This window comes from Cajanus cajan, chromosome 4 (assembly GCF_000230855.2).
Source record: "Cajanus cajan strain Asha chromosome 4, NIPB_CcT2T_4, whole genome shotgun sequence".
Lineage (NCBI taxonomy): Eukaryota > Viridiplantae > Streptophyta > Magnoliopsida > Fabales > Fabaceae > Cajanus > Cajanus cajan.
This window is the reverse complement of record NC_138520.1, coordinates 8644301-8661174: the sequence shown is the minus strand read 5'-3', so window position 1 is coordinate 8661174 and position 16874 is coordinate 8644301. Positions and strand designations below refer to the sequence as shown.

At 32.2% G+C, this 16874-nt stretch overlaps 1 protein-coding gene across 1 annotated transcript; it reads right to left on the bottom strand.

The window, feature by feature from the left end:
* Positions 1-8905: 8905 nt before the first annotated feature.
* LOC109802665 (protein PHYTOCHROME KINASE SUBSTRATE 4) lies at positions 8906-11109 on the bottom strand. The gene has a single exon (XM_083072171.1). It carries the CDS (start codon positions 10777-10779, stop codon positions 9163-9165), a length of 1617 nt encoding a protein of 538 aa, XP_082928297.1. The 5' UTR covers positions 10780-11109; the 3' UTR covers positions 8906-9162.
* Positions 11110-16874: the final 5765 nt, after the last annotated feature.

Sequence of the window (16874 nt, the reverse complement as noted above, 5' to 3'; positions counted from 1 at the left end):
CTAAAAAAATCCAATAAGTTTCTTGGCGCCGTTGTCGGGGACTTGTGTCAAGATAGTTAGTGAATCTTTGTATGCGAGGTAAAATTTCTGTTTCTTGGCGCCGTTGTTCTAAATTTTCTGTTTAAGTCAATCTTTGTATGCGAGGTAAAATTCCTGCTGAGCAATTGCTATTTGATCCAGAGATTGAGAAAATAGCCAGGAAAAATAATAGCAAAAGAAGGCGACAAAGGAAGCTTGAACAGGAGAGACAGGAACATGAGGGTACTTCCACCTCAATTTTAGCTCAACACCCTATTCCTGAATCAATGGCTGAAGAAGGACCGGGTGGTGGTGATAGACCTCATCATCCTCCAAGAAGACTCCTAGGAGAATATAATCATCAATTAGGTCCTAGGCACTTCTCCAGTATAGCCAGACCAACAAAAGGGGTGGAGATGAAACCAGCATTACTATCTCTCATTACAGCCAATCAATTTGCAGGGATGGACCATGAAGAAACCTATACACATCTGTCTACTTTCTATGAGCTTATTGGCAGTACGAGCGTGCCTGGAGAAGATGAAGAAGCGGTATATTTACGATTATTTCCTTTTTCTTTGACAGGTAAGGCCAAGACATGGCTGCATGCCCACCCAAATCAGAGCCTGACCAGATGGGAGGATGTAGAGCGGAAGTTCTTGGCAAGATTCTTTCCTCCTTCCAGATATATAAGTGCTAAATCAGCAATTGCAACATTCTCTCAAGGTGCTGATGAACCTTTGTGTGAAGCCTGGGAGAGATATAAATCTTTGTTGAGAAAATGCCCAAATCATGGGTTTGATGATGTTGCACAGCTCAACATGTTCTGTAATGGGTTAAGGCCGCAAACAAAGATGTTATTGGATGCTTCTGCAGGTGGTTCTATGATGATGAAGGATTCTGAGGAAGCAATCACTATTATTGATGCCTTAGCAGCCAGTGATTACCAAGCTCACGATGATAGGAGCCAGCCCACAAAAAGGGGAATTTTGGAACTGGATACTCAAAATGCAATTTTGGCTCAGAATAAGCTTCTTTCTCAGCAAATGGAAGAGTTAAAGAAACAGATGTCCAAACTTCAAGTCAGATCATCTTCACGCTCTCAACAAGTAATGAGATGTGATTTTTGTGCAGGTGATCATCCAAATGGACATTGCACCACTCTGAACCAGATCAGGAGGAAGAAGTGAATTACATGAACAATCCACGAAGGCAAGGGAACTTCTCTGGCAATTATAATCAGAATCAAGGCTGGAGAAATAATCAAAATCAGTATTCTGGGTGGAAGCAAGAAGCAGGGCCATCACAAAGGCAACCTCCACAAAAACCATATCAAAATCAATCTCCTTATCAGCCAGACAGGTTATCAAAAATGGAGGATGCTCTCACACAATTTATGCAGGTTTCCACAACCAACCAGAAAAACACCGAAGCCTCTATCAGGAACCTGGAAGTACAAATTGGGCAGTTAGCTAAGCAATTGGCTGATCAGCAAAATAACAATTTTTCCGCCAACACACAGGTTAATCCTAAAGAGCACTGTCAATCAATTACAACCAGGAGAGGCACTGTGATAGGAAAAGGGATTGGTGACAATTTGAGAGAAAATAATGATAGAGTAGATGAAGAAAAGAGTGGAGTTGAGTTAGAAAGTGAGAAAGAGGTGGAGTTGAATAAAGAGGCAGAAAAAAATGAAAGAAATCAACACTTATCTCACAAGTCCCTGAGGTTCGACAACCTTATAATCATACTACAGAGACTTTGGTGCGCTTGCCTAAAAAAATCCAACAACTACATTATAATTAAGAAGAATAAAAATATATTATATTAAACCTATTAAGAGTTATTACACTTAATGCAAATACAATCAACATATATTGAACCTGTATCATCGACATTGGTAACCTAAACTCGATCGACCATTCACACTCAGTATAAGCTCCTCGCCTCAAAGCGCTCAGAGCTTGGGGGGCTAGTGTACTACCCACATCGGATACCGGAGTCCAGCTCGGCACTCAGTCACCTTACAACATCAGCCAAATAGGCAAGCCCACGATCTATTGGGCCATGGCCAATCCTGGGCATGATCAACCCCACTATCGCCTAAGGGAAAAATCATAATTCACACCAAGGTACGTGTCTTATATATACGAGACTCACACAACTACAAGGACTAACTTTAAGTATCGGAGTCTCTTTTGCAGGTACTATCCTCATCTCGAAGTAATCAACCAAAGAAGCAAAGGGAGACTCAACAATCTCATCGAGAGATCGTCCCCGTACCGATCTCAAGTGAGAACAGAACCTATTTTTTATTAAAGTTGACGTGAAGCAAAAAAAAAACAGATGGTGAGGCACTCGACAAATTTTGATCTTTGATAAAGTATCATTTATCGTTTATCTACATCATATGAGACGTGACACCATGTAACTATCAATTATCACTTAACGTGCCAAGTCACACGTTAATTGACTTAGTAATCGTTAGAAGTTAAACAAACACACAAGAAAGGAATTTGAATCGCGTGTAACATAACAAAACTTTTTCCCAAAATAGTTCTCAAGATAGCTTTCGGAACATAATGCATTAATTATAAATTTTCACACAGTTGAAATGCTTTAATTAAAAGGACAGCAACATGGGGAAAAACGGAAGTTTATAGAAAAACTCGAATAGATAAGCGATTTTCCAATAGCCTCTCGCTGTCTGAGTATCTATGTTCCTCACAAGTCATAATTTGAGGATGCCGTATACATGATTCTGTTTTCTTTTTGTGACGATCTGAATGGACCCAGGTGAGTCTGTCACCACCATTTGGTTCGACTAGTCAATAGGTCTCACGTCCTTTTCACTTCAAATCCGAAGCCTTTGTCCCTCTCTGTCTTTGCCTTCAGCTCGTAAATAGTTCTCATGCATTATTATGTCCATTGCATGTCAACCAATGGTGCATTGAGTTAGATTTTGCTCAACTCAAGATGCTGATATATAATCCACTTCTCTCCTCTAGTCCTAAAACCACCACCCCAAAAATCACTTTACTACATTTGATTATAAATAATGCTACACACTTATACATGCATATATTAATTTATATTTGTTCTCGAGAAGTCTTTCAGGTGAACCTCACCTTTCGAACCAACTGACTTACGAGTGAGATTCTATGATCTAGACATGCGAAAAATCATATTTAGATCGGCTAAGAATTTGATTGATGTAAGTTAGAGTTGCTTTTAAAAGTTTTTTTTATTAGAAATTAAATATATCTTTTAATAAAGAAGTTCTGAAAAATACTTTTAAGTTTTAAGTTTGTATCTAAACAAAATCTTAATCACATATTAATTGACTTCAAATATCTTTGATGATAGTTTATATAAGTGCTTTATTAAGATTTTTTATTTTTATTTTAAATGGATCTATTATCTCACATTATTCTTAAGTAACTTATATTACAATTTTATAAATTTTGTTCTAATTGTGAGATTTTATAAACAATCCATATTTTTATAATCTTTTTAATTTATACTTCATTTTTTGACAATTTAAAAAATTAATGCAATTATTATAATTAAATATTAATTTAATTAAACATAATAAATAATATTTTTTTTTATATATGAGTGATTTATTTTCTGAGTAATGTTTATTTAAAAGTCATTATTTATTTTTATTTCTGTATTATATCATCATACTCTAATGAGAGTTGCTTAAACACTTTATATTAGAGATGTTCTTAGTCATGATAAAGCTAATTTAATCACATCAATAAAATTTTCTCACGTCTTATACATTAACCGAATAATTCACACGATATAAGACATTGAATAAACAATTCACACATAATATCAATATTAATAAACGTAAGTGATAATTATTTATGTTATTTAATCAAAATGTTTAAGGTTTAAATTCTAGTATTAGATATGAAATGAATTATATTAAAAAGAAATATTTAGTTGAACACATATTAATCACTTTTTTCAATAGTGAATACTTGTACAGACAATAACATGATTAAAAAAAATAGAATAAATAAAGCATGAGGCACGTAACAACTTGTAATTGAAAGAGGGAGAAATATAAGTATGATAGATAATGCAATATAATGAGAGATTTTAAGATGCATGCATGACTTGGTTATTGGGAGCATCGCTCTTTGGTTTGGAAAAGTCTGAGCCCCATGCACATAGCAAAGTTAAAGGATGCTCTGTTAGGCCATGTGAGATAACATTATTTGGTTTTGATCCATTTTTAGCTATAACAGTACACGTGCAAAATACTGTACAAAGTGTTTAATCAATTTTTGTTTTAAAACTGATAAAATTCTTAAAAACTTCAAATGAAAAACAGTTACAGCTAGGATCATCCTCTGAAAAACAGAAACATTAGCTAGCAACAAAAGCTGAAAAAAAAATTTGACTAATGCTAATAATTTCAGACATTAATTTTATATATTATTTTGCAATCTGGTGATCAATACCTTATAACCCCAACATTTGTGTGCAACTGTGGTTACTTTCAAAGAAAACAATTAGATGATCTCAAGGCTCCTAATTAATTGTATGACATTGCATAAAAAAATTTAAAAATATTTTATATAAATTCAGATAAAATAAATATTTATAAACTCTAATATTTGTAACATTATTTTTTAACATATATTTTAAATTTTTTATGAATAAATTAAATATTTTTTTAGATATATAACAAATTAAGTCATTCATTTTTCACCACTGATAATGAAAAATTCAATGTTTATCAATAACACCATTATCATCACGAGAGATATGTCAATATCTATCTCCATATGATTCACAAGAAAAAGTCATTTCACTTTCTTATGATCAGAAAGCATACCAAACAATCATTAAATCAAATATAATAATAATAATAATAATAAAGATCGATTATGTAGATTAAGAAAATTATTCTTAGATTTCTTTTCTCACATTTTTTTTAAGAGAAACATGTTCGCATTTTTTATTTTTATTTTTTCATGAAAAGTAAATGTGAAAAAAAAAATATTCATGTATAAAATAACATTTGAATTTCACTCGCAAATGAATTGTCTAGCTTTTCCTTTTCATATGCATATGAATTGTCGGGTGATTGTACACCATACATATTCCTAAACATTATAGAATTTTATTTTTTGTTGTAAAAAAAACATTATAGAATTTTTTGCATTCCATGATATTATCGTATCATATAGAATCCAATTGTACTAACCAATCCCATGTGATTTTGTATTAGATCCAATACCAATAGGACCCGCATGTTCAATTCTACATGTCGTTATTACGTATGCTAGACAAATACACCATTTAATTTACGTGGTCCAGAATTTAAGTGAAAAGAAAGATAACAATTTTTTTTTGTTTTGGTAGAAGCAATCTTAAGTTAAAATAATTTAAGCGAATTCACGAGCTCGACATTAAAACAACACAAATTTATATTACATACTTGTGTTTGGTTATCTATTGGAAAATATTAGAAACACGTAAACGTAAAAGTAACAAGACTTTCACTCTAAAGTTAACTTTGATTGAAGTGAATTTTTATTTAAATATAAAGAGTTGCGCTAAAGTAAGTTGAATGCATTTTGAATTATAAAAAATTCACGAGGTGAATTATATAATTTAGCCAAATAATTCACTCCTTCTAATCCTTCAACTTAAGGAGTTGAAGAAGTGGTAAAAAGGTTGACATATTAAGTTAAACTAGTTAACTCATTAATAATTTATTGATAAATATTTAACATATAAAAATATAAATGATATTGGTGTAATTTTTATCAATTAATATGTTATTTAATAATAATATTTTAATTTTTTTTTCTTTCCTTTTGAATTTCTTTTTATATTGAGTTTGGCAGGTTGGCATGTTAATTAATGTGCCATTTCATAATCTATCAATCTAACATTTTATCTTTTGACGGGTTAACTTGTGATTCCACTTATAAAAAGAGTGAATTATATTTTTCAATCTATCTTTCATTTATTGGTTAACCTATCCTACTTTAGACATATTGAGACAAATTGTCTCGTTTTATCATTTGTATATAACAAATTCATATATCATGTAGTACTTCAGATACTTAGATCAACTTAGACAAAGTTATTTCCAATTTAATCATGATTGTCTTAGATGGGAGATACTTGTAATTTATATTGTATAATTATGTTAGTCAATAAATCTTTTCACTTTAAACATCTCCTTAATATTATTATATTCTTTTATTTTTATTATAATATGCACTTTTATCTTCTTCCTCTATTTCTCTTACCTTATAATGATTAGAATGATAATATAGACTAAATTTGGTGAGTCAATCTGCCAACTTACTTATTTTTGATGGGTGGATAAATAAATCCACCAACCCACCCAACTCATTTCATTCAACTTATCAACTTTATGGGTTAACCTCACTAATTTGGTGTGTCAATCTATTAACCCATTTTTTTTGTTTTATGTTTTTATAAGATAAGTTTGTAGTGAATTTATGTTGAATCAATGTTTTTATCTTATAATTTAACTTTTTTTTTTCTAGGTAGTTATTCTCATTTTACATGAATAAAAATATATTATTTTAACCACATATGTTCTTTACTATAGTGCATTTTTATGCAGTGTCTTTTTTCTAATAAAAATATATATCACTTTCGCTCTTTACATAAAAAATATAATTCCTCTAATAAATTTTATAAATAACAATATAATTATAAGTTAAAGTGATAATGTGTATTAACATATTTTAATTGAGATTCTTTTTAAAAAATTTAGGTGGATCAATTTATTAGCTCTCTTTTTTAACCCACCAATTCACTAAAGTCAACTATCCAACCAGCCAAGCCAACTCATTGATAAATAGGATAAGTTACATTTTTTTAACTCATTTTTTTTTTGTTAGCCAACACAAAACATTTCTTTCTTTAGTGAGTCATCAACTCGTCCCTCTCCACTTTAAGAGACTCACTTTTGATAATAACTGTGTTCTTGATGTCCAACAATCATATTTTTACGAGAAACATTTTATAATATTTTTTCTTCTTCTTTAATTTTAATATAATACTTGTTATAGTTATAAGCTTAGCTAGGATACAAATGTGGAGAACGTCTAACACGGCAAAGTGTAACTTCCCCAACAATGGATAAATTGCTTACTGAACATATAGGTATGTTAATTTAATAATTTCATGGTTAAGATTGGTGACCAATGAGGCAATGCCCTCTTTTACGTAGAAGTTTATATCATTACAATCAGGATCTATAATTAAATTCTATTTTTAAAACAGGCATATATATATATATATATATTTGTATGTTTTAATTATGTTTATTTTATTCGCAGTTTGAAGTTATTTATAATTAATGATGAAATATATTATGCATACGATATATATTTTAAAACATAAATATTTAATTCCACTTCTATTTAAATTAAAAAAGTTAGGAATAAATTTTAATTTTAAATATGTAGTTTACATTGATAATGATAACAGTAATACAATTTTGTTTAAATAAAGAAGAAAAGGTGGTCAACATATATTGAATGAAGGGTGAGTTTGATTTCTATAGGCAATGACTTTTTTACTGAAGTTTTAAAGGCAATGAGAAATAATTAAAATTAGGTTAACATATATTTAATCTCTCTCTATATATATATATAACATGCAATTTTCTTTTCTTTATTATTGATCTCAATTTACCCAAAAAAAAAAAAAGGTTTCTGTATGTATCATCTATTTTTAATTTGATTCCTATACGAACAAGTATTATCAGTTTTTAGTTGAGAGTATGTATAGAGATTGATTTAATAATAAGTTTCTAAATATTTAAGTTTGAGTCAAATTTTATGACTAAGCCTTATTTAAATGAACTTTTAAACAACAAAATTGAATTTATTTTATGATATGTTTTTTTGGAAGAACTTATGAAAATATCATATGATTGATCTATACAATATTTTTAACTTATTTTTGCAAGTTCTTCCATATAATTTATAAGAAAAACTTGTATGAAACTTATAGAAAAGATGTACCTTTGAGTTTTGACAGCCAAATATATAGGATGTGCTTATGTTTTTTTTTTCTTCTTTTCCTAAATTATTATTTGTTTGGTTTCAATTCATTAAATTAATACAATTATTAATTTCTATACAAAACAATAATAATTATCTATTACTAGTGATTTATTTATTTATTTCAAAATTTTCTTCTTATTCCTTACAATTATTCATCCTCGATCAACCTTGGGTGCTGCTAAGGTGGAGGCAAAATAATTCAACAATTGGAACTAATATTTTCGCACATGTTGGAGGATGTTTCTAAGCTTTCATTTTGTTTTTCTAGAGGATGTCCAAATGTAATAAATTTTGATTCATTGGCCATGTGTAATTTTAACTTTTGATGGATCATTGTATAATTTTTTAAAACCGGAAGAAACCTCAAATGAGCAATAAAGTCAACTTCGAAACAAGATGGGTGGTTTATTATATTAATACTCTCTACTTTTTCTTTCATCTTATTTCCATTTCATGTGTTTCATTTTTTTTTACACCACTAATTATGTTTCTTGCTATTTATTTTCTTATCTCTTTTCTCTTGTCACAAGTAGGTTTAGATTTTTCCAAATGTAATAATCAATTTCATGTGATTTTGTATACAAACCCAATAATAATATGACCCACATACTAATTCTACGTATTATTGTACATTACGCAAGACGTAGATGCACCATTTAGTGGGGAAAAAAAGAACACATAGGATTTTGTAGGGAACATTTATGCAATTAACTTAAAATTGCATTAGTGGATGCTCTTTCTACATCTTTTATTGTGGTTGAATGGTAGGAATTTGTGGTGTGGGGGGACTTAGCAAGAAACAAAGAGAAGAAGAAGGATATGATATGCAACATAAAAACATAAGAGATGTTACAACAAGGACTATGGAAGTGACCCAAACGGATATATATATATTATATACGGAACAGGAAAACAAAGGGGACAGAAAAATAACGGAAGCGAAAGAAACAAAGAAAACGGAAAAGGGGAAAAGCGCGGGAGAGAAGGTGCATGCATGATGCATGATGCATGATGCATGATGCATGATGCATGATGCATGATGCATGATGCATGATGCATGGGGCTATGTGGCGAAAGCAAGGGACACGCGAGGTGCGTTGCGGTGAGCCCTCGCAAGTGGTGGCTTATTAATGCTCCCAATCCTACTGTGAACCCCACTAAGGGAAGTTACATTCACGTGCGCTGATGCGGATGCTGACGTGGCACTCCGCTGTCCCTCTGATCCACATTTCACCGGCTGCGGCCCCACGCTAACCGCTTTCTCGCACCGACAGCTCACCAACAAACCGTTCCCGCCTTTGCGCTTCCACTTCTCCTCCGCGGCCGAGACGCCCTCCTCGTGCCCCTCCGCCGTCGTCACGCTCCACTCGATGCTCGCCTCGCTCGGCTCGTAGCACTCCGTTATCGTCGCCGTCGTCGAGCCCTCGTCCATGCTTCTCCGACCGAAGAAGAATCCCGTCGTGGTCGTCGCGGTCGAGGTCGACGCCGAGGCCTCGTCGAACGAGTCCCTGCTGTTGCGCCGGCACGCCGCCGGGTACGTCGACTGCGTCGCCGTCGAGAAGCTCTCGATCTCGAAGAGATCGGAGCTCGCGTCGCTCGCGGCGTCGTCGTCGACGCCGCGCGGCTTCGCCGGGAACGGGAAGTTCAGCGGCGGCGGCTTCGGAGACGGATTCGGCGACGACTCGTCCGGCGGCCGGAAGACCTCCAGCGAGTCGCGCGGCGGATCTTCCTCGACGACGCCGTTTGCGAGATTCGGTTTCGTGATTGGATTGTTAGGGTTTAGCACGGGGAAAGTGAATCCGTCGGTGAACGGCGCTCTCCCGGAGCTCACGACTCTGTGAGTGTTAGCGTTGTGAAATCGTTGCGATTTCGCAGCGACAATTGTTGCTGTTGCTGTCGCCGGAGCTGGTGTTTGATTCACAATCCAGTTATTCGGTGTGATGTGATTACGAACGTTTACATGTTCGTGATCTAGCGGTGGTGTGTTGGATTTGGATCCTTGCGTTGATTCTTTGACTTGAACTGATTTTCTCCCCGTGCATGGACATTTTCTCCTCCAAATCGGTTTCGGATTGGAGAGTTTAGGGTTTTTAGGGTTTTGAGGGTTTCTGATTGAGACAGGGATTGCTCCTGGAGGGTGAGATAGCAACCCTGTTTGGCTGTTCCAGCTGGCTTCTGAGGAAGCCGTTGGAGTTGCTGCATGGAACGAACGCGCTCTGTAGTTTCTGATGTGGGCGAAGCCATCCACTGAGGATGAAGCAGAGGAGTATCTGGTGGCTTCTGTCATGATGACGTCACCCCTCTCTGGAATTCTTTCCATGGGAGAGACTCTGCTGATGCTAACTTTTTGCACGTTGTTGTTGTTGTCATCATTGAAGTATTTGTGAGCATCGAATATGCTAAGCTCAGTGGTGGAGTCTTCACCAGTGATTGTTACCTTGTCATCGGGTCTGAGATAGGATGAGAAAGATGCATCTCTATCTCTCCCCGTCTTCATCGCTATTGCTCTTTCCATGCTATTGATGTAAAGGAAAATGTATTTGCAACTGAAAAAACTGGGCTGTTGCATTTGGAATTCCTTGGGCTGATATATATATGTGTTCAGTCTCTGTTCTGACTTATCCTGACATTGATTAATTATGAGGCTGTAAAAACTAGAAACATCGTATGCCCTTCTCATGCTTTTTTATTTTTCTTGCCTCTGTAATGAAATAAATTCCCCCAACTTGTGATCTGACTCCCTCACTTTCTCGGTGTATTATGAGTAAACAACAAAAGTCTGAGTTTTTAAAGCGGAATGTCCTAACTAGATTATGATATCTGTGTAGATAGAGTTATGGAATGGCCAATTATGTGTGTTACTTCATCATTTGGATGCATCATGGCCATCTGTTAGTAGCCATCTTTGTCTACACAGTTAATCATTGAGAAAAAATTTATGCCTTTTGATTTGTTGGTTAAAGATAATAGTAGCTTGGATTGGCACAGGGCACAGTAATTTCTTTTTTTTTTAAAAGGGTACAACTAGAAAGTAATTATAACAAGAATTATATTATATTATTCATAGTTTCATGCAACATATTTTTTTATTAATTTTCTCCATTACATCATGCATCTTATCAGTTATCACATACAACACTTTTGTATGAAATGTTGTAAAAAGTTGAAGTATAATTAACACTTCTCCAATGTTGATAGGTGGATGATTCTCCACGCCTCTTAAGAATTCTATCAGGAACAGTTTATTCGATTCAGATCATGCTGGTTTTGAAATAGAGATCTTGACAGTGCTTCTTGAATCCCTAGTTGTTATATGTGCAAGTGTGCAACAAATTGGATGCCACGCCTCAAGTTCAATTGGTAGGTAGAGCTATTATCAAAATATAATTAATTTTACTTTAGGACTTTACGTTGATGCATGATACAGACATTTTAAGCTCTCGAATTAATTATCGACCTCTTTTATTGCTATAAGTCATATTGGAATGACTAAGTTAGGTCCGAGCCGGATGCCTCTTAAGAACCTCTTGAGAGCATCACAAGACTCTATAGTCCAAGACAATTGAGTTTACTATTTCAGAGACATAAAAATTTTCCTGAATCACTTCTTTCCTTGATGGATTGTTTCCCAATTCAAGATATGTGACTATTTCCCCCGTTGTTTTCCTTATTTTCTAAGTAAGTTTCCTCTTGATGTGGCCGCCTGATAAGTTTGGTGGTGCTGATTCAATAAAGTAGGCAAGGAAGCCCGTCCTATCTGACATCAAACATCAGCCAGGTAGCAATGTGAATGAGTGAGGGTCCATTGCATTTGACATTTAGGGACGAAGGTATGTCTGAACTCTTGGGAGACCATAAAGAACTGTCTTTATGGGTTTACCCAATCAATTATCAGAGGTGGATTCATTTTGGAAGCAGTGCATGGTGGGTCACCATTAACCTTCTAGGTAACATGGACTGCTTTATTGCCTGCCTTTACACAATTTATGCATGGCTCTTGAGCAGGTGGTGGTCCTCATTTTGCCTTAGGAACAAGATTTTGGTTACATTCTTTCCATCGGACAATATAATATACATATTTTTTACTACACAATTGCTTAATAGATAATATAATATATTATTTTTACTCGACAATTCTTTAATTCGTTATCAACATCTTTTACTTTACATATTTTTTAGTTTGGTTGATATTGCTGAATAATACAAATTGATGTTAACGTTCCTTCAGGAAAAGGAATGCTGCCTTTTACACTTGATGCAGAGCACTACTAATTTCTTGTTATTTTATTGTTTTTTCCCCCCATCTTTTTGGGTTTCTTCATTCTTCTTTCTTCTTGGTAGATGCCCAGCCCAGGTGGCGGAATAAGATTATTTCTCAGGACCATCTTAGTATGTATTATGTGTGTGTTAAAAATAACGTAGAAGCTCGAGTAGACTCCTTGTTTCAAAACCTGCTTTGTTGCAATATCTTTGCGGATTTCTCTTTTGTTCCATCCCTAACTGCCTTTTTCTTATGATGAAAGATTATTTGATACAGAAACAGAGAATTGGGAGGGGGAGATAAATTAAATATAATAGGAAACATTATAAAAAAGAAGGAAGGGAGAGAAAAAATATAAAACAATATGATATGAGGGTATCAAGAGGATGTAAACAATCAGAGTGGACAAAAATCACGGGAATCTAATATAATTGGTTCACAATATGATATGGGATTTAGGGTTTAGCTCAATACACCTATTCTTTAATAGTATAAAATAAAAATCTCGTGTGTTAGTTAAAAATTCAACCTAGATTTTATTTATTTATTTTTATCTTTACATGTATCTATAACATGAGATAATTCTACTTGAGACATACTACCTAAATTCAACTTAAATTATTGAGTATAAAACAAAATCTTCTCTTGATAAGATTATAATCATTATTTGTTGTTTTGCAAGAATTAACCATTTTTATTGAGTTCAATTTGTCAATTTTTTATTTATAAATTATTTGCGATAATAGTATTACACTTTTTTTTTTTATTCACAAGAATCAAACTCGGTTTATAAAGTAATTGGGGAGGTTAAGGTGGGAGAGAATATCATATATCCCACTGTAAGAAATTAATTTTAACCTTTAGATATTCATTTTTAAATAAATGGTTCAAAATTTTATTTTATTTATTTATTATTTTTCCTAGTTTTACCCTTGTGTCTCCCATCTCTCACCCCGAATTTGTAACTTCCATCGTTGTCTTCCACCACAACTTCTCCCATCCAATCCCTTTTTCTCAGCCAAGCAGGAGAAGCCTCAACACTTGAAGAAAGATAAAATCAATTGTTATATGATAACAATTTCAATATGGCATAGAATAATTTACCCTTCTTAATCCAAACTAGATACATATCAACAAACTCAACACATTTCAACACATTTTTCTTGCATGTTCTAAAAAAAATCATTGTCGTTGTTGGTGACTTCGTCATCATCATACCACCACCAAATATGCAAAAAGAAGGGATCATCAATAAGAAAAAAAGAGTCATGTTATTTTGAATCTTCAACCTTCACTCCAACACATTTGATAATAATTTCAAATGTGTTATATGATAATAATTTCAACATGGCATAGAACAATTTACCCATCTTAATCCAAAATAGATACATACCAAGTTAACACATTTTCCTTGCATGTTCTAAAAAAAAGCATTGTCGTTGTTGATGACTTTGTTACCGTCACACCACTATCAAATATGCAAAAAAGAAGGGATCAATCAATGAGAAAAAAGAGCCATGTTGCTTTGAATTTTCAACCTTCACTCCAATGGTTGCACTCATAAAATTTATGTTCTTCAGTGCCATTTAACCCAAATCAAATGTGTGGTCCACTCAATATTAGAAAGGAGTTTGATAAAATAGTAGGTGGTTTTGAAGTAGAGGCAGAGTAATGTTGGAATACAATCAAAATCTCATATCATTAGAATAAGAAAATAAACAAGGTTTATAAAGCACATACATACTCCATTGGAATGAGACTTTTTGGGTGATGACCCAAAACAAATCTATAAGGGTTTAAGCCCCTAAAGTTAGACAATATCATACTAATGTAAAGATGCATGTGAGTATCCGATGAACAACACAAACAACAACAACAAAAATACAATATAAAATAGATTTCATTGAACGAGAGGTTATGTTATATGTTTGAAGGGAGGATTGTTGGGATACAAACAATGACGTCATTAGAAAAAGAAGAAAAAAGAAAGTTTATAAAACACATATTTCATTAGAACGAAACCTTTTGAGTGATGACCAAAAGTAAATCTATAAGGGTTTAAACTCAAAGTGAACAATATTATCCTGATGTGCAAATATGTGGGAACATTATTGCATAATAAAATATCAAGCTTCTTTGATAAAAATATATCCCACCAAAAACAAGCTAATTAAGTAATGTTACATTAATGGAAAAAAAGAGATGGAACATTGACAATGAAGGTGGAACTAATGAGGCAGAGGAGTAATGGAGGAGGAAAAGTGAAAAAGTACATGAGGAGGGAGAAGAAAAAAATATAAGAAAGAAAGAATGGTGAATTAGGAAACAAGAGTAAAAATAAAATAAAATAAATTTATAATATTAGAAAAAACTTGATCCATTCATGTATTAATTGGTTCCTCCGCACATGGGAGACTTTCTTAACTTAGCCATGACAATTTTTGTCATAAGTAACTTACACATTGTTCAATCAATTTAGGTATAGCTCTTATAGCATCTCTAATAGTTTTCAAATAAACAATTCACTTTATTTCTTTAAGTGTGTCATACATGTCGCATCACTTTTAACCAATTCACTAAATTTTCACTCTTATGAAAATTTTTATGAACAAATTATTAAACTCACAAATAATCTTTCTCTCTTTCTTGGGTGGGGTGGTCGGAGTTTATAGGTAGGAGGTTTGGGCAATGTGTGTTCATTTTTGTTTCGAAGATTTAGTTTGCTTAAAACAAATTTATTTTTGAGGATTAGACATTTGATGCTTTGTTTGTCTCTCAGCAGGCACTGTTTATTTGAGACAAACTGTATGCTTTGTCTGATTTATTGTTTATAACTTATCTGTCATTATAATATATTTACATTAAGATAAATGTATAGGATAAACCTTTAGATGAGTATCCTAGGCTACTTTACTTCTTGATTTGGATGAAACATTTGTTTTTAGTAGATAGAAGATCAAGATTAAGTATCAATGATCATGATGATTTAAGTGTCACACAAATGTGTTATGACAAGGAAATTGCGAGAATGTTCCATTTTGAAGAATATGTCTTTGGCAAATGAGGTTAGACATGTTTTACTACATATTGTTGTTAAATATATGTTATCATTAAACTATGAGTAATTACATTTTCTATTGCTTTAGGGTGTTGCTAAATTGTGTGTTGAATCGTCTTCCAAGAAAGATACACTTTTGGTGCTACCACAATGTGTAACTTTAACTACACTGGTTTCTACGATTAAAAAGCAAGATGGTTTATCAATGTGTCCCGAATTTCGATCATTGCAATCAAATTCAAGGAGTCATCCTCATCCAAAGTTTGATGATGACATCAATTTTTTTATAATGAAATCTAGATGATTCTGATTGTTCCATAGTTGATCATGGACTAATTTGGTAGTCTTATCTATCTATTTAGGGATACAATATGTGAAACTTATCAATTTTGGAGATCTTGAATTAATATGGTACACATGGTGGTCTAGTTGGGATAGTAGATTATGTGGTTTGTGGTATTTAAAACAATTAGATATGTTGTGTGAAGACTGTTATCTTAGATATGTGTTATTAGTACTCAACTATTATCATATATGTCGATTTATAATTTTTGATTTAGATATGTGTCATGTCAAGTCAATACGATATTATCTTTAATATGTATTATTAGTACTTCACTATTTATCTTGGATATGTATTTTTAATTATTTTTTAAATGAATTTTAAAATGAAAATAACATTCAACAATTTTGTATTCTTATTTTTTGAATAATTATGCAAAGTCCATTAGGTTTTTTCTTTTATTTTTTTAGAATAATTTTATTTATAAATGTAAAATATTGATTTCTTATAATAAAATTATTATTATTTGGTATTAATATAAGGACCCTCTCCTTTTAATTATGGGAAATTATTTAAAAATTATAAAACAAAATTTTTGTTGCTGTTGGAATAAAGTACTATTATACATGAAATTATTTAGATTACTATATCGAAAATTTATGTAAGACATTTGTATAATTTTTTACTATATTTATAATTTATTTTCACGTTAATATTCATAATACATGCTACAGTATAGTAATTAAGTTTTACAAGTTTTACATTTATTATTATATTGATTTTACAACACCTATTTTTATTTTTTATTTTATGATTTATAATAAAAAAATATTTATAAATGGTGAGAATAAATATAACTCATTTAACTTATTTTTACTATTACGTCAAATAGCCCTGGAGTTGATTATGTAAGATAATATAATCATATTTATTATAATATATTAAAAAAATTACATATTATCATATATATAAAAATATAATAATAATATTCCATTTGTATGAATAATATCACAAATGCTTTTCATAAAATATTTTAAATTTAGATTATTTACAGTTGTTATATATTTAATATAATAAAGAGTATTAATATTATGTATATTATCTTTGTTACTATTTTAATATTATAATAATTATCATTTTAACAGGATATTAAATATTATCACTTATTTAAAT